At 46.7% G+C, this 17,054-nt stretch overlaps 1 protein-coding gene across 3 annotated transcripts in view; it reads left to right on the top strand.

Moving 5' to 3' along the window:
* Window positions 1–2,144: 2,144 nt before the first annotated feature.
* Window positions 2,145–17,054, top strand: part of ARHGEF6 (Rac/Cdc42 guanine nucleotide exchange factor 6) — a 39,555-nt gene continuing 24,645 nt past the window's right edge. For 2 of the 3 annotated variants that reach the window (XM_082062139.1, XM_082062138.1), the window contains exons 1-5: window positions 2,145–2,359; window positions 3,438–3,521; window positions 10,292–10,376; window positions 15,233–15,360; window positions 15,769–15,970. In XM_082062139.1, coding sequence (XP_081918265.1) covers window positions 2,195–2,359; window positions 3,438–3,521; window positions 10,292–10,376; window positions 15,233–15,360; window positions 15,769–15,970 — 664 coding nt within the window. In that variant the 5' untranslated portion in view covers window positions 2,145–2,194. Of the gene's footprint in view, window positions 2,360–3,437; window positions 3,522–7,066; window positions 7,219–10,291; window positions 10,377–15,232; window positions 15,361–15,768; window positions 15,971–17,054 lie in introns of those variants that run through there. The other variant, XM_082062140.1, reaches the window with a different exon arrangement.

Below are 17,054 nucleotides of genomic sequence, written 5' to 3'. Positions count from 1 at the left end.
ATTTGTCCCTGTCAACAAATAACCAAAGTTGAAGTCTGTGCCAAAGACCAGAGCAGAAGCGGTTCCTCTCATGGTGGCTGTACCTTCATAGCCTGGGTTTGCCACAACTAATTTTAGTGTTGGGTGGGTGAATGAGCTGGAACATTCATGGGTCCTTTCTGAAAGATGTAAGGCTGGCTTTGAGGTGGCTAATCAGAACTACCTTAAATTTTGGGGCTTTCTGAATATGCGTATGTCTCCAGTCTTCCAAGATGTGGTTCAAGATGGGGGAAAAGTTTTCATTTAATTGTAGTTGCAACCAGTAACATCTACGTGTTTCACAGCTGCGTGTGAAACAGTCATGAAACTAAACCTGCCTTTCTACACAAAACGAAGTTTGCTTTAGAGGAGGGAGTGGGTGAAGTGGTCCATTGTGTTCAGGTTTGTAACACTTGAGTTTAATGAAGGAGGTGTGTAATTTTACCTGCATTGAAATATTTCTCTTGCTCTTTACATCAGAAACTGGTATGTTCTGGTTCGATGACTGAAGTGCATGTCCTCTAAAATAAATGCTCATCCCCAGTAGATGAAAGAACATTAACAGTTTTCTTACCTGCTACAAATTCGGAAAAAGAAAAAGCAAGCTATGGAAGTGGAGACCGCAAGTACTCACTTATACAAACTAGTGCTCATGAGAACTGGAAAAAGAAAAAAAAAACACAGAAGTTCTTGTAATTAGTCATAAATTTGCAATGTTTTGCACACATATGGATAGTTGTGGATGTACTTCACCAGATGGCAATGAGTTTTGTGATTTAGCTTCAGCCGGCTTGCCTGTTGATGCTGGCTGCAGCTCGCTATTACCGGGGCTTCCACACAACAGAGAACTGGAACTCATCCCCATGTCCTTGTAAAGGTCAAAAGTCTGTCTAACCCTAAAAGGACAATTCTGGCTTCTCGCTGGGTGTCTGTTAAAAATGATCCTTGCATAGGCCCCACTTACCAGTCATAAGACCTGGAAAGTGCAGACGCAAACCCGTGTGTATTTGTTGTATGTAATTTATCCTGCTGTTCTGTTTCTCTCTACCCTTCAAATTCCTGGCCTAAGCAGGGTGAGAGCACTGATGCCTTGAAAACAGTTGCTTCAAGCACCAGGGTTAGGAATTGGCTCAGAATATTGTTGCTGAGAAATTCTGATCTCTAGGGTAATTTGTTCCTATTGCTTCAGTCGGTGATGCTCTAGTTCACTTCTTGGCATCGCGAACTGAGAAAATTGCTTTGTTTTCCGTCTGTTCTGGTGAGAGGACAATTAGGATAAGAAAATTGCAAGATGACTGGACTCTTCTAAATTAATGTGACTAATAGTGATGCTTAATACTGTCCCAGAGCAGGGTGAAAAACAGACACTACTCTGTCTTCATACAACAGATCCTGAAGAGCTGGTGGAAAGGGACATTTTAGTAGGGCAAGTAGGTGGAAAGTTTCCTTCTTGGCTTTGGCCGATGTAAATTTATGAACTTTTCAAAGTCATCCAGGATGTTTGTTTTCAGAGTTTATTGTCTTCCAAAAATCCAGTTTTGATTATATGTGCACTTCTTGTATATTGAAAAAGTAATTCCTTCTATGTTAAATACATGATCATTTTCAAAAATCAGATCTTGAAAGCAGAAAACTATCATAGGAGGTAATTTTGATAATTAGGTTTGCCGCATAAAGTTGAAAAGTGTTTAAAGGTAGTGTGATGTTCCTCCCAATCATCTTTAGAGTGAAGTTCAATTTAAATAATGTAAATACCTCATAATTTACAGTATTAAAGACAAATTGACTTTTTTGGGCAATAGCCACAAGTTAAGACCAAGTTCACATATTACAAGATGCCATCTGCCACAAGGAGGAAGCCACTAGGTAAGATCTTTTTGATGGAATAACCATCCACATCAAATACTTTGGTTTTCAATAGTCTTGCAGATGTGTATTTGAAGGCCTGCTTTGCTGTCTTTCTTTAACAGTGCTAGAAACTTTTATTTTTGAAAAACAGAGTTTCTTAGAGTTAACAGTACTTTTGGTTCTTAAGATTCTGTGAGTTTCTGTGCCGAGAAAAACCAGCTTCTCCCTTGAGCTGTGCAAGCAGCAGCAGAGGCAGGAAGATGCAATCACGGATGTGGGTTCCAGCAAGCTGCTGCACAGAACGGCGCTGGCAGCACAACTCCCCGCGATGAATCCGGAGGAACAAATTGTAACGTGGCTCATTTCGTTAGGAGTTTTAAATTCCCCTAAGAAAATAGTCGATGATCCGGAGGAGTTCCTGAAAACTTCTCTGAAAGATGGAACTGTGCTTTGTAAACTCATTCAGCGGCTTCTTCCGGGATCTGCAGAAAAGGTAACGCTTTAAGATGTGTTTTGCTACCCTGAAACAGAGCACGGCTCAGGAAAATACCGCCCTGGTCATTCCCAGGTGTGGTTTTCCTTGGAAAGTGAGATGAGCAAGGCGCATCGGAGAGATAAAGCTGTTACATGTCAGTTACTAGTTGTATCTAGTTGAGGGCAAAGTACGATTGTAGGTTTAGTTCTTTGATTTTTGTCTCTACATCCAGAAAAGAAACTCAAAAGGTTACAGTTGGCCAAGTTAACGTGTGTTCATGCAGTAGCAGGAAACACCGGGTCTGCCAGAGATCAAAATACCTTGGGTTTGAATACAAGGACACGCAGTTTGTCTGTACTTATGTAAATATCATTAATTACAATTGTAAATATATTCAGTCTTTCAGAACTCTTACTGTAAAATACTTTGCTAGTCAGGAAATATATTGGAGCAGCAGATTAGGTTAGGAATAAATAATAAACGTTGCATCTATGCTACTTTGAACTGTCCAAAGACCTGCAAATCTGTCGGTACTTTAAGCCACGTATCTCCTTTCAGTTTTACAAAGCATATATTCAGACAGTCCAAAAATGCGATAAGTAACTGCAGGAGAAAAAAGGGGAAGGACTCCAACGAGATAGGAAATGGCAACACTGTAGAGAAGCTGTTTAATTTTGAAAAAAAAGAAAGAAATAGAACACAGACACACACACAAAAAAAACCCCAGGTTCTGCACCCTGTACAACAGGAACCTTCATTTGTTATGCAACAATCAGTTTTGCTAGCTCCTTATCTTTTGCTTATATGTGATGGTTGGGGGCAGCGTGTTCTTAAAGGTCATCGATTTCCCACTGTCACTTTGGGCACTGTCATATGTTGACATTCAAAACAAGATGCCGACCATTTCGATCTATGCATCACTTCCTCCAGTGGCTCTTTCTTCCTGCTTCGACAGCTTGCCTGCCACCCCCACCCGCCCCCTGAGGAAGCTTCCCTAATTCAGTATAAAACGCACATGTCAATATTCATGCAGGCCTTCTGAATAGCGATTATACGGAAGGTAATGCAACAATCTCAGTGGATTTTCTTTCTTTAGTATTGCCCAGAGCCTAAAAATGAAGCTGATTGCATCACTAATATTCAAGAGTTCTTGAAAGGCTGTGCGCTCCTTAAAGTAGAGGTAAGTCCACTCGGATCTTTTATTTTATTGTCTAACATGCTGCTTTAATCAGCCTTCTGAAAGGATGCCAGATGCCAGAGGGATGAAAACCATAGTCATTCTTCATCTTTTGTATTAATAACATAAATTAGAGCATGGGTAATTTACTATTCTGGCTGGAGAATTTGGAAGCAGAGTGTATTCACTGTGAGCTTAACAGGTTCCTTCTCATCTCTTGAGACAAACCAAAATGGTCAGGGAGAAATAAGAGCAGCAATAACAGGAGCTCTTTCTAAACAGGGTTAAGCTGTGTGGACATGCTTGCTTCTTTTTTTAATTATTGGAGAGAAGCGATTGCAGGTTTTAGCCTTGCTTTAATATAAAGGTGAAATATTCTTAATATTGCAGTATTTTTCATCCCCTTGCAACTGTTGCATGAGATTCTGCTAAACACGAAATACTAAATTGATCCTTACAGAGGAAAAATAATCCTAAAGAAGGCAAAAGACATCTTTTCAGTGGCTATTCCTGGTCCTATATATATGCTGATTCTTATGCTTAAGCATAGCTCATATTTGCAAGATGAGTGTCTATATGCATCACTTAAGAGTTCAGATAATGTCACCATCAATTTTTTTACTAAGTGCATATGGATTTAAAATGTAAAGACTTTTGTATCGCACTGAAGTTCCTGCAGTAAAAAAGAAACCTGTAACTAAGAACCATCACTGCCTCATTTGAAATACACTCAACGCTGTGGAAAAACTATATCAATATTCTGAAGACAAATTCTGGCAGAAGCAGGGACAGCATCCTTGGGCATTGCACAGAATCCTCACACAGCACAGGGACAAAAGCCCAGCCCATGGTAGTTCTGTTCCTGCGCTTGTCCTTTGAAGGTCTGAACAAGCAAAGAGCTTTTCTTCTCTTCAGAGCTTTTCAGTCAAACAGCACGGAAATTTGCTCATTCCAGAGCTGTTGTTTCCCAGTAATGCATTTCTCAGAGCCTGCTGTTTTGAGAGCAGATAGATATAGAATCACTGAAGGCCTATCACATCAGAAATCCCGTTCACTATATATGAAGAAGTAGCCCGGGACTGAATCTGAGCCACTTCTCTTGTCTTGAGACTGACAAGTGTGTGCTGAGATCAGAGATTCTGTTCCTGTTGCAGATGTGAGCAAAAGAGGATGTTCTGAGGAACTTCAGAGCTCACGTCTACTCTGGATTCTGACTTGTACAAAAGGGCCTCATCCTGGGCAATCTCAAGCATGACAAATTTCATAGATGACATCAGCATCCCATGGCTTCGTCATACTTTGCCAAAGCAGCAACTGCCTTCATACTATGCCTTAAATTTGGTTTTGTCATATATGTTTGTGGAGCTGCCACTTGGAGCTGGATACATCCCTTCACTGAGCATCACTAGCATGCAGGAAGGTGATCAGTGTGGGAGGTCTGGCTTCCAACAGCATTCGGTTGAGACCCGAGTCCCACCTTCCACCGAACAGACACTGCTTGCCAGTCTCTTCCAGTGTGAGGGCATGAGATGGGGTTACTCCTGCAGAGCTACACATACGCTCTTCCCTCCTACCCTTCTTTTCTGTTGTCCTGGTAACTCAATCTCAGGAAGTGGAAGAAAGACACAGCAAGGCAAACAGCACCTTCTCTTGTTTCACAGGAACAGTGAAAGATTTGGACATAGTGGAAGGAGGGAGAAGGATGCTCTGTGACTTTCCTGCTTTGAGATGGCTCCACTGAGTTGCAGCAGCTGGTGGTGTGAGCTGGAAGAGTCCATATCATTGCAGGGTATAAATAACCAAACTCTTCCTTAGCTTCAGCCCTGGACTGAAGCCTACAAAGATTTGCTGCTTCAAACGTGTTAGTCCTGAAAAAGAAGGCAAGCCAGGGAATCAACACCTTCTTCTAACTAGATGAGTGCTGTAATTAGGTGAAACAATGAGACTGCCAAAAATTTCCTGACTGCTTTTCAGTGCTAGAATTTGATCCAAGTCATAAGAATGTCTATCAGCCCAGCTCTGCTGAGACAGGACTGGGCAGAGGATGTGGGTACCTCTTTGGAGCTCAACCGTCCTTAGGGGATTCTTTGGTGGTTTGGACTGAGGAACAGCGCAGATAACCTAATGATGCTTCATTTACCCTGTGGCTTCAACCTCTAAGCTCTGTATATGACCCAAGATCGGACCCAGTGAGTACTGCTAAGGCAGTGACTGCTGAATGCAAGTGGGTTGAGGTGGAAAAAGGAAAGCGAGAGGCCCAGGCATGGTAGCCAGGTGGAGTCTAGTTTAGAAGATACAGGGAAAAGATTATGAGGAAAGAGAAAAATCAGTTAGGAAGCTCCTGGCCTAGCTTGTTCTTGAGGGCACAAATGGGAACTGTTAGTCTTTGCTGTTGACACCACTGTGCATATAATAACAGCAGCTCAATAGCTGAGCATCCTTTACTGCTGAAGAAGCATAAGCTCTTCATTCAGCAGCAGCATTTTATTGCTAATATGACCACAAAACTTCTGGCAAGGGGCTCAGTTTTGTGGACTAAGAACTGTATCTGCAAGATAAATCAATAGCTGGATTAAACCTAACTGTCCGGAACGATCACAGAACTTGCAGCACATCGCTGCCATTGTGGGCAGAAACTGAAGCTGTTTCTGCAGCTGGAGGTACTTGCAACCTTCACCCATCTGTTTATACTTGAACAGAGGCCTTGGGAAGGCAGATGAAAAATCATCACCCTCTTGGCTCCCCATCCACATTCTCCCCAAACCTGCTCTGCTTTGGCTTCCCTCCTGGTTTTCTAGCTGCGTAACGTCAAAAGCGAAAGCTCCAGCCCAGCATGGATCAGTGCAAGCACTAGGGAACGGGTATGTCTGAATTCAGAGTGACCCACAGACCTCCAGTTTACAGGTGTGCGGGTTGACTCTCACACCTGTGTCCCTGTGTGGGGTTGGGTCCTACAGCTGGGCTGCACCCTGGATCAGTACTGTGCTTCCCTTTCCATGCTGCAGCCGGCCATTGCACTGAGGTGTCTGGGGATTTTCATGCTCCCTGCAGGACAGGGTTCCCCACACAGCCGGGCACATGCAGCACAGGCACCACGCTCACCGCGGTGAGGACACACTGTCTCTGGGAATTCATTGCCTCCACCGACCTGGGCCTGTCTGCAGGCCCTTCTGCAGTGTTTCTCAGTGGTGCAAAAAGGCTGCTATTACCATTTCAGAAGCCTGGATTTTACTTTATTTTCCTACCCTTTCCCCCTCATTCATCATGTCCCTTTTCCTTTCCCTTTTTCCTTTCCTTTTCCCCCTTTTTGCCCCTCCTTTTCTCTCCTTTCATTTCCTTTCCTTCCTCTTTTCCCTTTCCCCGTCTTTCCTGATTTACTTTTCCCCTTTCCCTCTCCCTTTTCCCTTCCCCTGGCTTTTCTTCCCATTCCCATCCCTCTCTCTCCCTCCCCGCCTCCCCGGGCTGCTCCGCGCCTCCAGCCCGCGGCCGGCGGAGGGAGCTGCGGCCGCACCGCCCGCGTCCCGCAGCGAGCGGCGGGGCGGAGCGGGGCGGCGGCGCCGCCTGTCACTTCCCTTTCCCCTTTCGCTTCCCTTCCCCGCGCCGCGATCCGGCTCCGGGTCAGAGCCGCAGCGGCGGCCCCGCGGTCCGCAGCACCGCCCGCCGCCATGCCCCGGGGCTGCGCGCCCGCCCGCCCGTCGCCGTGAGTACCGACCGCGCCGCGGGCACCGCGCGGGCTCCGCCGCTGTGTCCGGCCTGGCCTCGCCGCCGTCCCCATCCTCCGGCAGCCCCGCCGGTGTCACCGGGTGACCCACCGCGGGTGTCCCCAGCAGGTCCTCGGAGGTGTTGCCCCCACCGGGCAGTTCCCACGCAGAGCTTGCCGGAGCGCAGAAAGCAAACCGGCTCAGGGGGCTGGCCCGGGGGTGTGAAACCCGGCGGCACCGAGTCCGGGGCTGCGGGCTGGGCTGCGGCGGGGAGAGGCGCTCCCAGCCGCCCGCCTGGCTCCGTCTGGGCGGTTTTCGCGGAGCCGGCGGGGTCCGGCCGCGCCGCCGCTCCCGGGGAAGGCAGCGGCGGGGCCGGGGGCAGCGAGCGCCGTGGGACCGTCCGGCTCCAGCGCTCGTCCGCGGGGTGGGATGAAGGGTGGCGGTCGCGCCGAGCTCTGGGCTTTGCACCAAGCTTGAGGTTTGCCGGGGTTTTGTCGAACTGTGGAAATAGTTTGTTCAGATTGAACAGCTCGGGCTCGAAACACGACCTGGCTTCCCCTAACTTTTCTGCAGCTCCCATCGCGGTACTGGGATTTTGGGTGCCGGTAACTTGCTGGGCGCACCTGGGTTTGATTTTTCGTCCTTCCCGAAAAGCTGGGTGCTCGTCTGGTCGCTGCCCCGCGAGCACCGGTCCCTCCTCACCGCCTCGATGTCTGTCTGTCTGTCTGTCGGACTGGCCGTGCAGCAGTGCAGGGTTTTTTCTCTCCCAGTGTGATGCCTGATGGAGCAGCAGGAGCGCAGTCTGGGATTCTGAAAGTCGGAAAAGCATTTCAATGGAGTTCATTAGATGACAGCCATAGATTTAAGTGGAGTTTTATTTACATCCACCAGATCTTCTGTGAGCTAAGAGCAAAAATCCTCTCCCATCACTATTTTGCTTCTAGTTTGCAGCTTGTCTTTTAATCAAGAATAGAATTATGTATGGGTTGTGCTGAGAAGAGTAATTTTTAGCTCATAAATTAGGACTTTTCCGTCTAATTAATTTATTTTGGAACAAGCTGCAGAGTACATTTACATTACAGTAGCTGATCCAGAAAGTTTTCTACATAGCCATTGTTCCATGGTAGCTATTCCAGACAATTTCTTCATGAAGAGAAGTCCTAACTATTATTGCTTGCTTTTGTGCTAGAATATTTTTCATATTCCTCCTGCCACCATTTTCCTCTGGACTTTGCCAGGCTGATGACTCTGAGCTCACAGCATTATTCTGTGCATTGAAGGATCAGGGATGTATTTTACCACTTCGGTCCTTTTTAAAAAAAAAAAAAAAAAGAAAAGATTCCATTCATTCAAGGCAGGACTTGTTTTTCTGGACTTACTGAAGTGGAGGAAAAAGGGTTTGACTGAGAAAATGACACACCAGAGAGACGCACGCAAACATCTCAGCCTCGCTGTTTGCTTTCCTCTTCTGCTTGGCCGGAGGGGGAAGGCGCGTTACTGTAACATTTCACCCTCCAGCTGCTGCCAACAGGGTCAGCGCACACCCGGGCTCTCTGTTACCGTCTCCCTTTCCACGGAGACGCTGCTTGGGCTGGAGGCGATGCTCGGATAGCACCGGCTGCAGTTGCGAGGCAGGAAAACTAGTTCACGCACCAGTTGGCAGAGGGGATGGGCTCCGTGTGGTCCAAAGGAGCAAACCCAAGCGAGCGCAGGTGATAGATCAGCTCAGAAACGGCCCAAGGTAGGTGAGGATGTCCCCAAAATGTGCAGAGTGGTAGGTGCGATTGGAGCTGCAGGGCTACTGATTTTAATATTTGTAATGATGGCAGGTTGTTGCCCCTCAAAGCGTGGATTGAATTTCTTTAGGGTAAAGCCTTTCTCCCAGTGTTAAGTGGCTGAATAAATTTTTAAATATATTCTCAAAAAAGAGCAGCCTTTGTACTGCTCGTGATGTACTTTATTGCTGCACTGATGTGCCTGTCAAGAGGAAGAGGTGCCACGAGCATCCAGGGCTGTGTAAGAGTCAGGTCCCCTTCCTATTTGAAATATGCCAAATGTACTCAAGGAGCTATATGTGGAAAGCAAGAAAAGGCCATTTTAAAGGGCAGTACTACCCTAGAGGTAATTAAGGCTCGTGTACTTATTTAGCAGGATACGCTCTTCAGTGCATTGGAAGTGTTTGTAAGTAGATGGTGTCTGCCAGGAGAGCTTTAAAATCATCTTTCCTGTTCATTGGGCTTGCAGATCTGTTGTCTCCATCTGCAAGACAACGTGTATTCGGGGATTAGCAGATGGTGCCTTGGTGGTACCAATAACGGAGGCTTTTTGTATCGCTTATCTTTGCTTCATTAATGGTAGGATTTGAGCAATCTGTATGAACTTGAGGGCATTTCTCAGGTGTTAGAGGGGACTGTAGTGTTTTGGAAACTCAAATTGCCCCTCATTGTGCTGGGGTGGTTTCTGAAGGGCTGGGTGTACAACGTACAGGTTATCAGTCACAGAAAATAAGCCCTTGCTAACTATGTATATCTGTTTTGCCATTGAGGCTTAGTAATACAAAATTTTTCAGAATTTTTTCACATAAAATAACAGGGTTTGGCTTCCTGTACAAAAAAATGTAAATATATTTTGTATGACATTTTGCAACAGCAGAAAATTCTGCGTGTTTGTTTCTTCTGCTGTGAAAAAACTTGTGTGCGGATATATCCATATGTACAGCCTCAACCTCTTCAGCTTTCAAAAACAAAAATAGCAGCAAATCTTTCCTGCCCTCAAGGCAGGCAATGACCCTCTCCATGGCTGCCTGAGGAGTCCTTTCCCTGCAGACGTCACCGGTTTCTTCCCTGTCCCCAGCATTACGCTCCAAATGCTACCGGGTCCCCCTGACCTTCCCACGCCAATGGTGCCCCAGGATTTAACTCGCTATAGGGAAAAGGGACTGGTCAGCCCTAAATAAACACCCAGAGATGTACGGGCTGCTTCATCCTCGCTGTGCCCCTCCAGTGCCGTGGGCTGCTCGGGTGGCCGGAGCAAGATGCTTTGGGCTCAACTGACCAAGATCCTCTTTCGCAGGTGTTTGATCCACATGATTTGTACACCGGGGAACACTTCTCCAAGGTCCTGAGTACATTAACAGCTGTAAATAAAGCTACTGAAGGTAAGTAAAAATATATATTTTTTTCCCTGTAATCTTTTAAAATACTGTCTCGCAAGCATGCTGCAGTGGGTTCAGGGCTTTTTGGTAATTCCTAGATTATGGTGATTTCTGGATGCTTGGAAAATTGTGCTGCCAACACCTGCTGCTGGACAGTGGAATCGGCATTTCATGCTCCTATCGACTCTGGGTTTAGTTGTGGCATTTCGGAGTTGCTATATGCACTTTGCAGCGCTTGGTTATTGCTTTACACTAAGAAACCTTGGCTTGGTTGTGACAGTACTAAGGGACCTCAAATTAGGCCATTGCAAAGGCGCTTGATGTAAATGAGCGTGCACCTCCCAAAATGCAAATGTCAGATTTTAACGAGCGTGTTTTAAAGCCGAAGAGAAAAACAGATCCATCTGCATAATATCTTTGCTGAATGTCAAAACAAACGTTGTTGCCAGATGCTCAGTCAATTGTATTGATGTTTCTCTCCCTCCTTTCCCTGGGTCCGTGGTGTAGGCTCCCGGATTTGGGAATCGAGCTGATGGCTTGTGCTGCCTCCCCAGGCGCAGGAGCGGCTGCTGAAGCAGAGCAAATGAGCTCCTCTTGTTTCCATCCCGCATACACAGGTGTTCCCTATGGGCTGCTTTAAACTGATGTTCAGTCACATAGGCTGTGAGAGGAGCAATTCCACAGGGAGGACGGTTATGGTGTGGGGAGGGGTGAGAGAACCAGGGTCTCTTTGCAGAAGGGCTGAGGAGCAGGGCTGTGCTGAGCTGGAAAGAGTTTGCAGGGGAGAAAGTGTTTATTGCCCCTGTCATGCAAGTGGATTTGCACAGGGGGTCATGCACACCCACCAAAGTCCAGCACCAGGAGGAGAGTTTGATTTCCTTGTTGCAGATCACATTTTAGGCGATTAGAAGGGGGAAAAAATAAAAATGCAAACGCATGATTTTCCTTTCATGGGAAGGTTTTTCGTTTGACTTACTGTGCTTTGCCTAGATTCAGTTTGCGGTGGTTTTCTCAGTTGTTTTATTTCTCTTTCAACTGAGTTTTTGCTTTGGGGTTCTCTTCCGCTAGTACAAAAGCTGCTCGGGTGTTCAGTGAAACAACCTCATTGCTGGGACTGGACCCTCCCTGTTTCCTCTTCTCTCTTCTGATGTAAAGCTTTATAAAATCATCGAAATATAAATATAGATACATTATATAAACTATTGTATATTGCGTTTTGTATATCTTATGCAAACAATATATATAACTTAATAATAAGAGCATCAATAATAACAATGTATAACAATAATAGTATATAAATGCTGCTCTGCCTTTCTGCAGCCAGCACTCAGCTCCCTAGAAGTCAGTGATGGTAATTCATGATCCGCACATCTTACAGCCTCTCACCGTTCCGTTCAGTGACAGCACCCGGTGACCCCACGTGGAAAGCTCTTGCAGTTCAATATGATGTGGGTTATAAAGCGCAGGTTGCCTTTGCAAACGCTGACATTATGATTGACATTACCTTCATTATTCTGAAAGCAAAAAGAGTGGGAAACTTTGCTAGCTCTGTGCTCACCCCTTGCTGGGCTGGAGGGGTGTGATGGGGTGTGCGCTGTTGTCGCAGTATCCCCTTATGTACAGCCCCAACGTGGTTCTTGCAGCCACCCGTGTCCCAGCTCACCCGCGCAGTCACCGGCCGAGCTTTGCTGGGGAATAGTTTCTATCACACTTTACCAACAGGGCTATAGGGAAGCTTGGTTTCATGGTAAACATCTGTTTGAACATATGCTTTCTCTGTTTAAATGTTAAAAAGCGCAATGCTTGCGATATAATTAACTGCTCAAGGCAGAGAGCACCCTTGGGAAAAGTACAGGGTAAAATAAATACATGTCTAAAATGTTTGCTTTTTGGTGGCTTGGCCAAGTTCCTGAGAAGCAGGAGCCTATGTCCTACAAACCACCACCGCAGATGGCCCGGCTTGTCCGTCTCGCCAGAGGCTGAGGGCTCAATGGAGCCTCAGGACAAGGCTGGTACCAGTTCCTGCCATGGCCAGGGCTCTGGCATCCCTGTGCATCCTGACACCGTTGTCAGAGCAGAGGGATGTAGGTGACAGCTCGAGTAACACTGTGGGAATGTGGTTTCTGAGCATCCATTTGAAGTCCAAATCCCTGTGTCTTCATGGATCTTGTTACACAAAAAAAATAGAGGCATCATGTGTAGTGGATAAACTCAGAGTTCAGCGGCTCAGCAGTAACAGCAATACAGAGCTTGATGCTTTCATCTGAAAGAGAGGGCAGGGGAGGAGAACCAGCTGTGCTGGATCAGGCAAAGCTCATCTGCCAAAAATAGTGTAGGAATGTGAGCAGAAAACCCAGCTATTTTAACCGTAGTTTAAGCAACATATGGCAGCAGTGTTACATGCTGGACCAGGCATAAAATAGGACGCTGTCATGATGCAATATAAATGATACACTTCCCTGCCAAACTGTCAAAGTCAGTTTTACATTTGTTTCTAGGTTGCTGCAGATATTTATAAAAGCTTTGGAAGATTGGGAGGGGCAGGGAGAAGCATAAAATCTAAAGTAACCAAGTCATTTCCGTGGGACTGATGCTGATGGCTTGAATAAGCCAAGAAGTCTGGACTCGCAGTTTACGCCCTCCCTTTTTAGAAGGAATCAGAGGAAGAGCATCTCACGCTGGCAGCCGGCCACCCCTCCTGGCCCGGGAGTCGCGGGAGCAGCCGAAACTGCTCCTGCTCAAATATCAGGATGCTTCAGATTGAAAAAAAAACAGCCAAAACCACTCTGTGTTGCAACGTGGGTTTTCCATGTGGAGGGGTTTTGCTGTTGCTGCAGCCCAGGGAGCTGGGAATTCACCGTGCAGTCATTCGGCAGTTGTGTAACGGGCAGGGCAAGAGGGAAAGCGGCCTGACAGCACACGAGATTGAACGGGAACGTGGACGGGGCAGAGCGGGGCGTGGGGCCGGGGGCTTGTAAGGCAGCGGCGCCTGGAAGTCATAGTCACAGAGCCGGCCCCCATTGTACGTGGCGCTGGGGAAAGACAAAGCAAGTCCGTTCTCCAAGAGCTCACAGTTTGCGTTGCTCCAGATCCAATTTAAGGATGAGGTTGTTTTCCTATTGAAACAAAAATCCTCTGGGGAGAATAAAAGCCCAGCTGAGTTCCTGTAACTCCCACCAAACTTCCCCTTTGGAATGATTTTTCCGTCTTGACATTCAGACTGGACGAGAAGGGGGGCAAAACAGTCTCAGAGTTTGTGTTTTCTGATTCCTGCTGATGCTTGGTGGCTTGATCACCCTCTCCTCTTGCAGCGTTTTCGAATTGGAACTCCAGACATTTTCCAGGGGACTTACATCCCCAGCACAGAGATTCCTGCAGGCTGCTCTTCTCTGTCCTCCTTTTGAGCTCGGTCCATGGGCGTGCTGGGTCCACAATGCAGGTGGAAAACAACAACTCTGCGATACAAAAATGTTCTTAAATCTAAAAAGAAGCTACAAGGCAAATCTCAAAAGTACCTTCACGTTTTTCTGAAATGATAACATCCGCTGGTGCTTCATTTGAGCACCATGGCACGTAGAAAGGAGGCGATCTGCATGTTGTCCCACGCTGTGGTAGGAGGTGCAGTAGCAGAGACGTACTGGGAATTACCAGGTGGCTTGGATCCCGTGTTTTTACCTCTCTGCAGCGTCCAAGCGGGGCTGAGTGCTGCCCGGTCCTGCAGGAGCCAGGACCGCTCTTGGTGATGAGGCCACTGACTCAACCTCAGCACAGGGCAGTTGTGACCAGGAAACTTTTTACCTTCTGACAAGTTTTTTGGTATCAATGTAGAAACAAATCACTAATTGTGAAAAATAGGTATGTGTCAGAGCAGCAGCATTATTTCCAGCATCAGGCAGGTGGTGACAGGAACAAGCCCAGAGAATAGTTTGCAAGATGATGAGCGTTGAGTGTGTGAAGGAGGCAACTCCCAGAGCTCCTGGGACAGTCTGAGCCTTTCCGTGGGCTGCCAGTCTCCTGGGGTGACACCCCTGTCCTTCCGCAGCGCAGGCTGAATCCCTCTCTCATATGGTGATGGCAACAATCCACAAACAGTGATCAAAATGTGCCTAGCCTCTTGCAGCTGTATAATGAACCCAGAAGGACTTATCTGAATAGAGAAGCGATTGTGTTGACCAGCTGTTCAGCATTCTTCTCCACTCAGCATGGAAGCCCACGCTGCAGCTGCAGAGGTGACCTAAGCGCACTCACTTGTGAGCTAAACTTTGAAACACCTTCAGTGGTGCTTACTCAGATCCCAGGAACATTCCCAGTTGGGTGGCATTGGGCTGTTATTCTATTTTTCTACAGTTTTAAGGGGGATTTCACAAACATACTATGATTGGATGTGTGGCTGCAAAGCTGGCATAACCTCAGAGTGCATTGGGATGCAATTCAACTTCTTCCATCATGGAAGCACTTATAGAATTATAGAATAGTTTGGGTTGGAAGGGACCTTCAAAGCTCACTGCCATGAGCAGGGACATCTGCACCCAGATCACGTTGCTCAGAGCCCCGTCCAGCCTGGCCTGGGATGTCTCCAGGGATGGGGCATCCACCACCTCTCTGGGCAACCTGGACCAGTGTTTCACCACCCTCATTGTAAAAAATTTTCTTCCTCATGTCTAGCATTGACCGAGCCCAGCAAAACCATCCTCACCATTGACTGGGAGTACCCGCACTGGAGATGCAGTGCACTTGCTATTCTGCACCGAGAGATGCTCCTTCAACTGTTTTGTTTTTTACTTTACAGGCTTTAGCCTTTGTTTTACTGTGATGCAGAGGGATGGGGTAGAACTCAGATGTTGTTTTTGCCTCACCAGATCAGCCGTCAAAAGGGCCATGTTCACATCTATCGTCTCCTAGCTCTGCGGCTGGAGGTCCCCACGCTGACTCCAACGGTGCAGCTTCCCAGTCAGCGAGGGTGTTGAGGAGGCAGTCCAAGCCTGTGGTATCCTTTATTTAACATATCATCAAGGGTTTGATGGTGGGGGTAGGGGGGTATGAGTGGTACCTCTGCGCTGAGCATGCCAGAGGTTCTTGTCCTGCCTGATCTCCATCACAGCTTTGCTGCCCTGGCTGGAGAGAGTCTGGTGGCTTCTCCAACTCGCAGTGCTCCTCTCTGTGACATGAGAAGAGCGATTCTTATCTGCGCTCTGTTGCACTGTGATACTAAATTAATGCTTGGGGACCTCACAGTCCTCTGGCAGGAGTGCTTACACAAAAGCAAGACATTATTGCTGTTATAAGAGCAATACTGAAAAAACAGCTGTCACAACAAAGAAGAACAATAGCTTGTCCTAGTGGCTTCTGCTTTTTTGGACTATTTACTGATGTTTTCCCATGTTTCTTTCCTTAGGAGATGACCGAGAATGGCAGTCATCAGCTGGTGGTAAAGGCCAGGTTCAATTTTAAGCAGACCAACGAGGATGAACTCTCTGTTAACAAAGGAGACATTATTTATGTCACCCGGGTTGAAGAAGGGGGCTGGTGGGAAGGGACCTTGAATGGAAAAACAGGCTGGTTCCCAAGTAACTACGTCAGAGAAATCAAATCCACCGGTAAGCAAACTGCTTTCAAGGACTGATTGAATGGCAGCGGTATAATGCAGTGTAGATCCTTGTGCCTTCGGGAAATTGCTGCTATTTATTAAAGACCATTTGTGTCCTTAAAGCAGCAGTGCTAATGGAAGGATGAATGAGGCCAGAAGGATAAATCCTAGTCTTTCGCATGAGTTCTTTGAGAGCTGCTTTGCCCTCTTCCCCAGAGCATCGTGCCTTTCTATGGCTTTTTGTCAGAGATCTTAGTCAGGCATTGAATTTGCATTTGATCCTGGCAGTGGTGGGTGCTCACGTCTCAGTGAGGAAACCAACAAAAACTGTATGACCGCAGGGAACGCTCCCCTGGTTTGTCCATAGTGATGGCTGATTTCACATAGTACGTTTTTCCCCAGATGCATCTTCTGCTGCAAAGCTACAGGCAATATTGAGAAAGGAAGAGGGAGGGAATGATCCAGCTGCCTTTATTGAGCTTTGTCTTGAGTGTCCTTAACATTTTCTGCCCTGTGATTTTAACCAGATGTGGGGTGGTGATGATGTGAAGCATGCTCCTGGCTAACTGCCCTGTACCGCTACATACCCATTCAATCAGCTCACCCTGTTGTGCTTCCGAGGCCGTTGTGTGACAGTAAACTTGTTTTTTTTCTTAAAAAATCCAACTTTAATTCCTTAATGCGCCTTGGGGGCTTGACTTAGACAGAGACCTGTTGTGTGTTCAGTGCTGGTTTTATGCCTCAGGATCAGCCCTGGCCTTAAATGCTGTGAGAGATCTGCAGAGTGCACAGCCCCTGTTTGACATTCTTGATTCCACACTTGCAAGCGAAAAAGCAAAGGAGGGAAGAATAAAAAATGCAAAGGAAGGAAGAATAAAATTAATGAGTTCAGAATCAGGACGGCTTTTATTTAATTCTAAATGAAAACATCGTTGTTAGGGTATCTCATCTCCCACTATCTTCCTCTGGGAAATGATGTCTGAGCTGGAGCAGGACATTGCAGCAGAGATTGAAGGCTTGTCTGGCACAACCAGGAGTCGCTAATTAAGTCAGCGAGTGGAGAAAAGCAACGTTGTGTTTTTTTTTTTAATAAA

The sequence above is a fragment of the Streptopelia decaocto genome, assembly GCF_964273445.1.
Source record: "Streptopelia decaocto genome assembly, chromosome: 10".
Taxonomy (NCBI): Eukaryota; Metazoa; Chordata; class Aves; order Columbiformes; family Columbidae; genus Streptopelia; species Streptopelia decaocto.
This window is presented reverse-complemented; position numbering and strand designations above follow the sequence as displayed.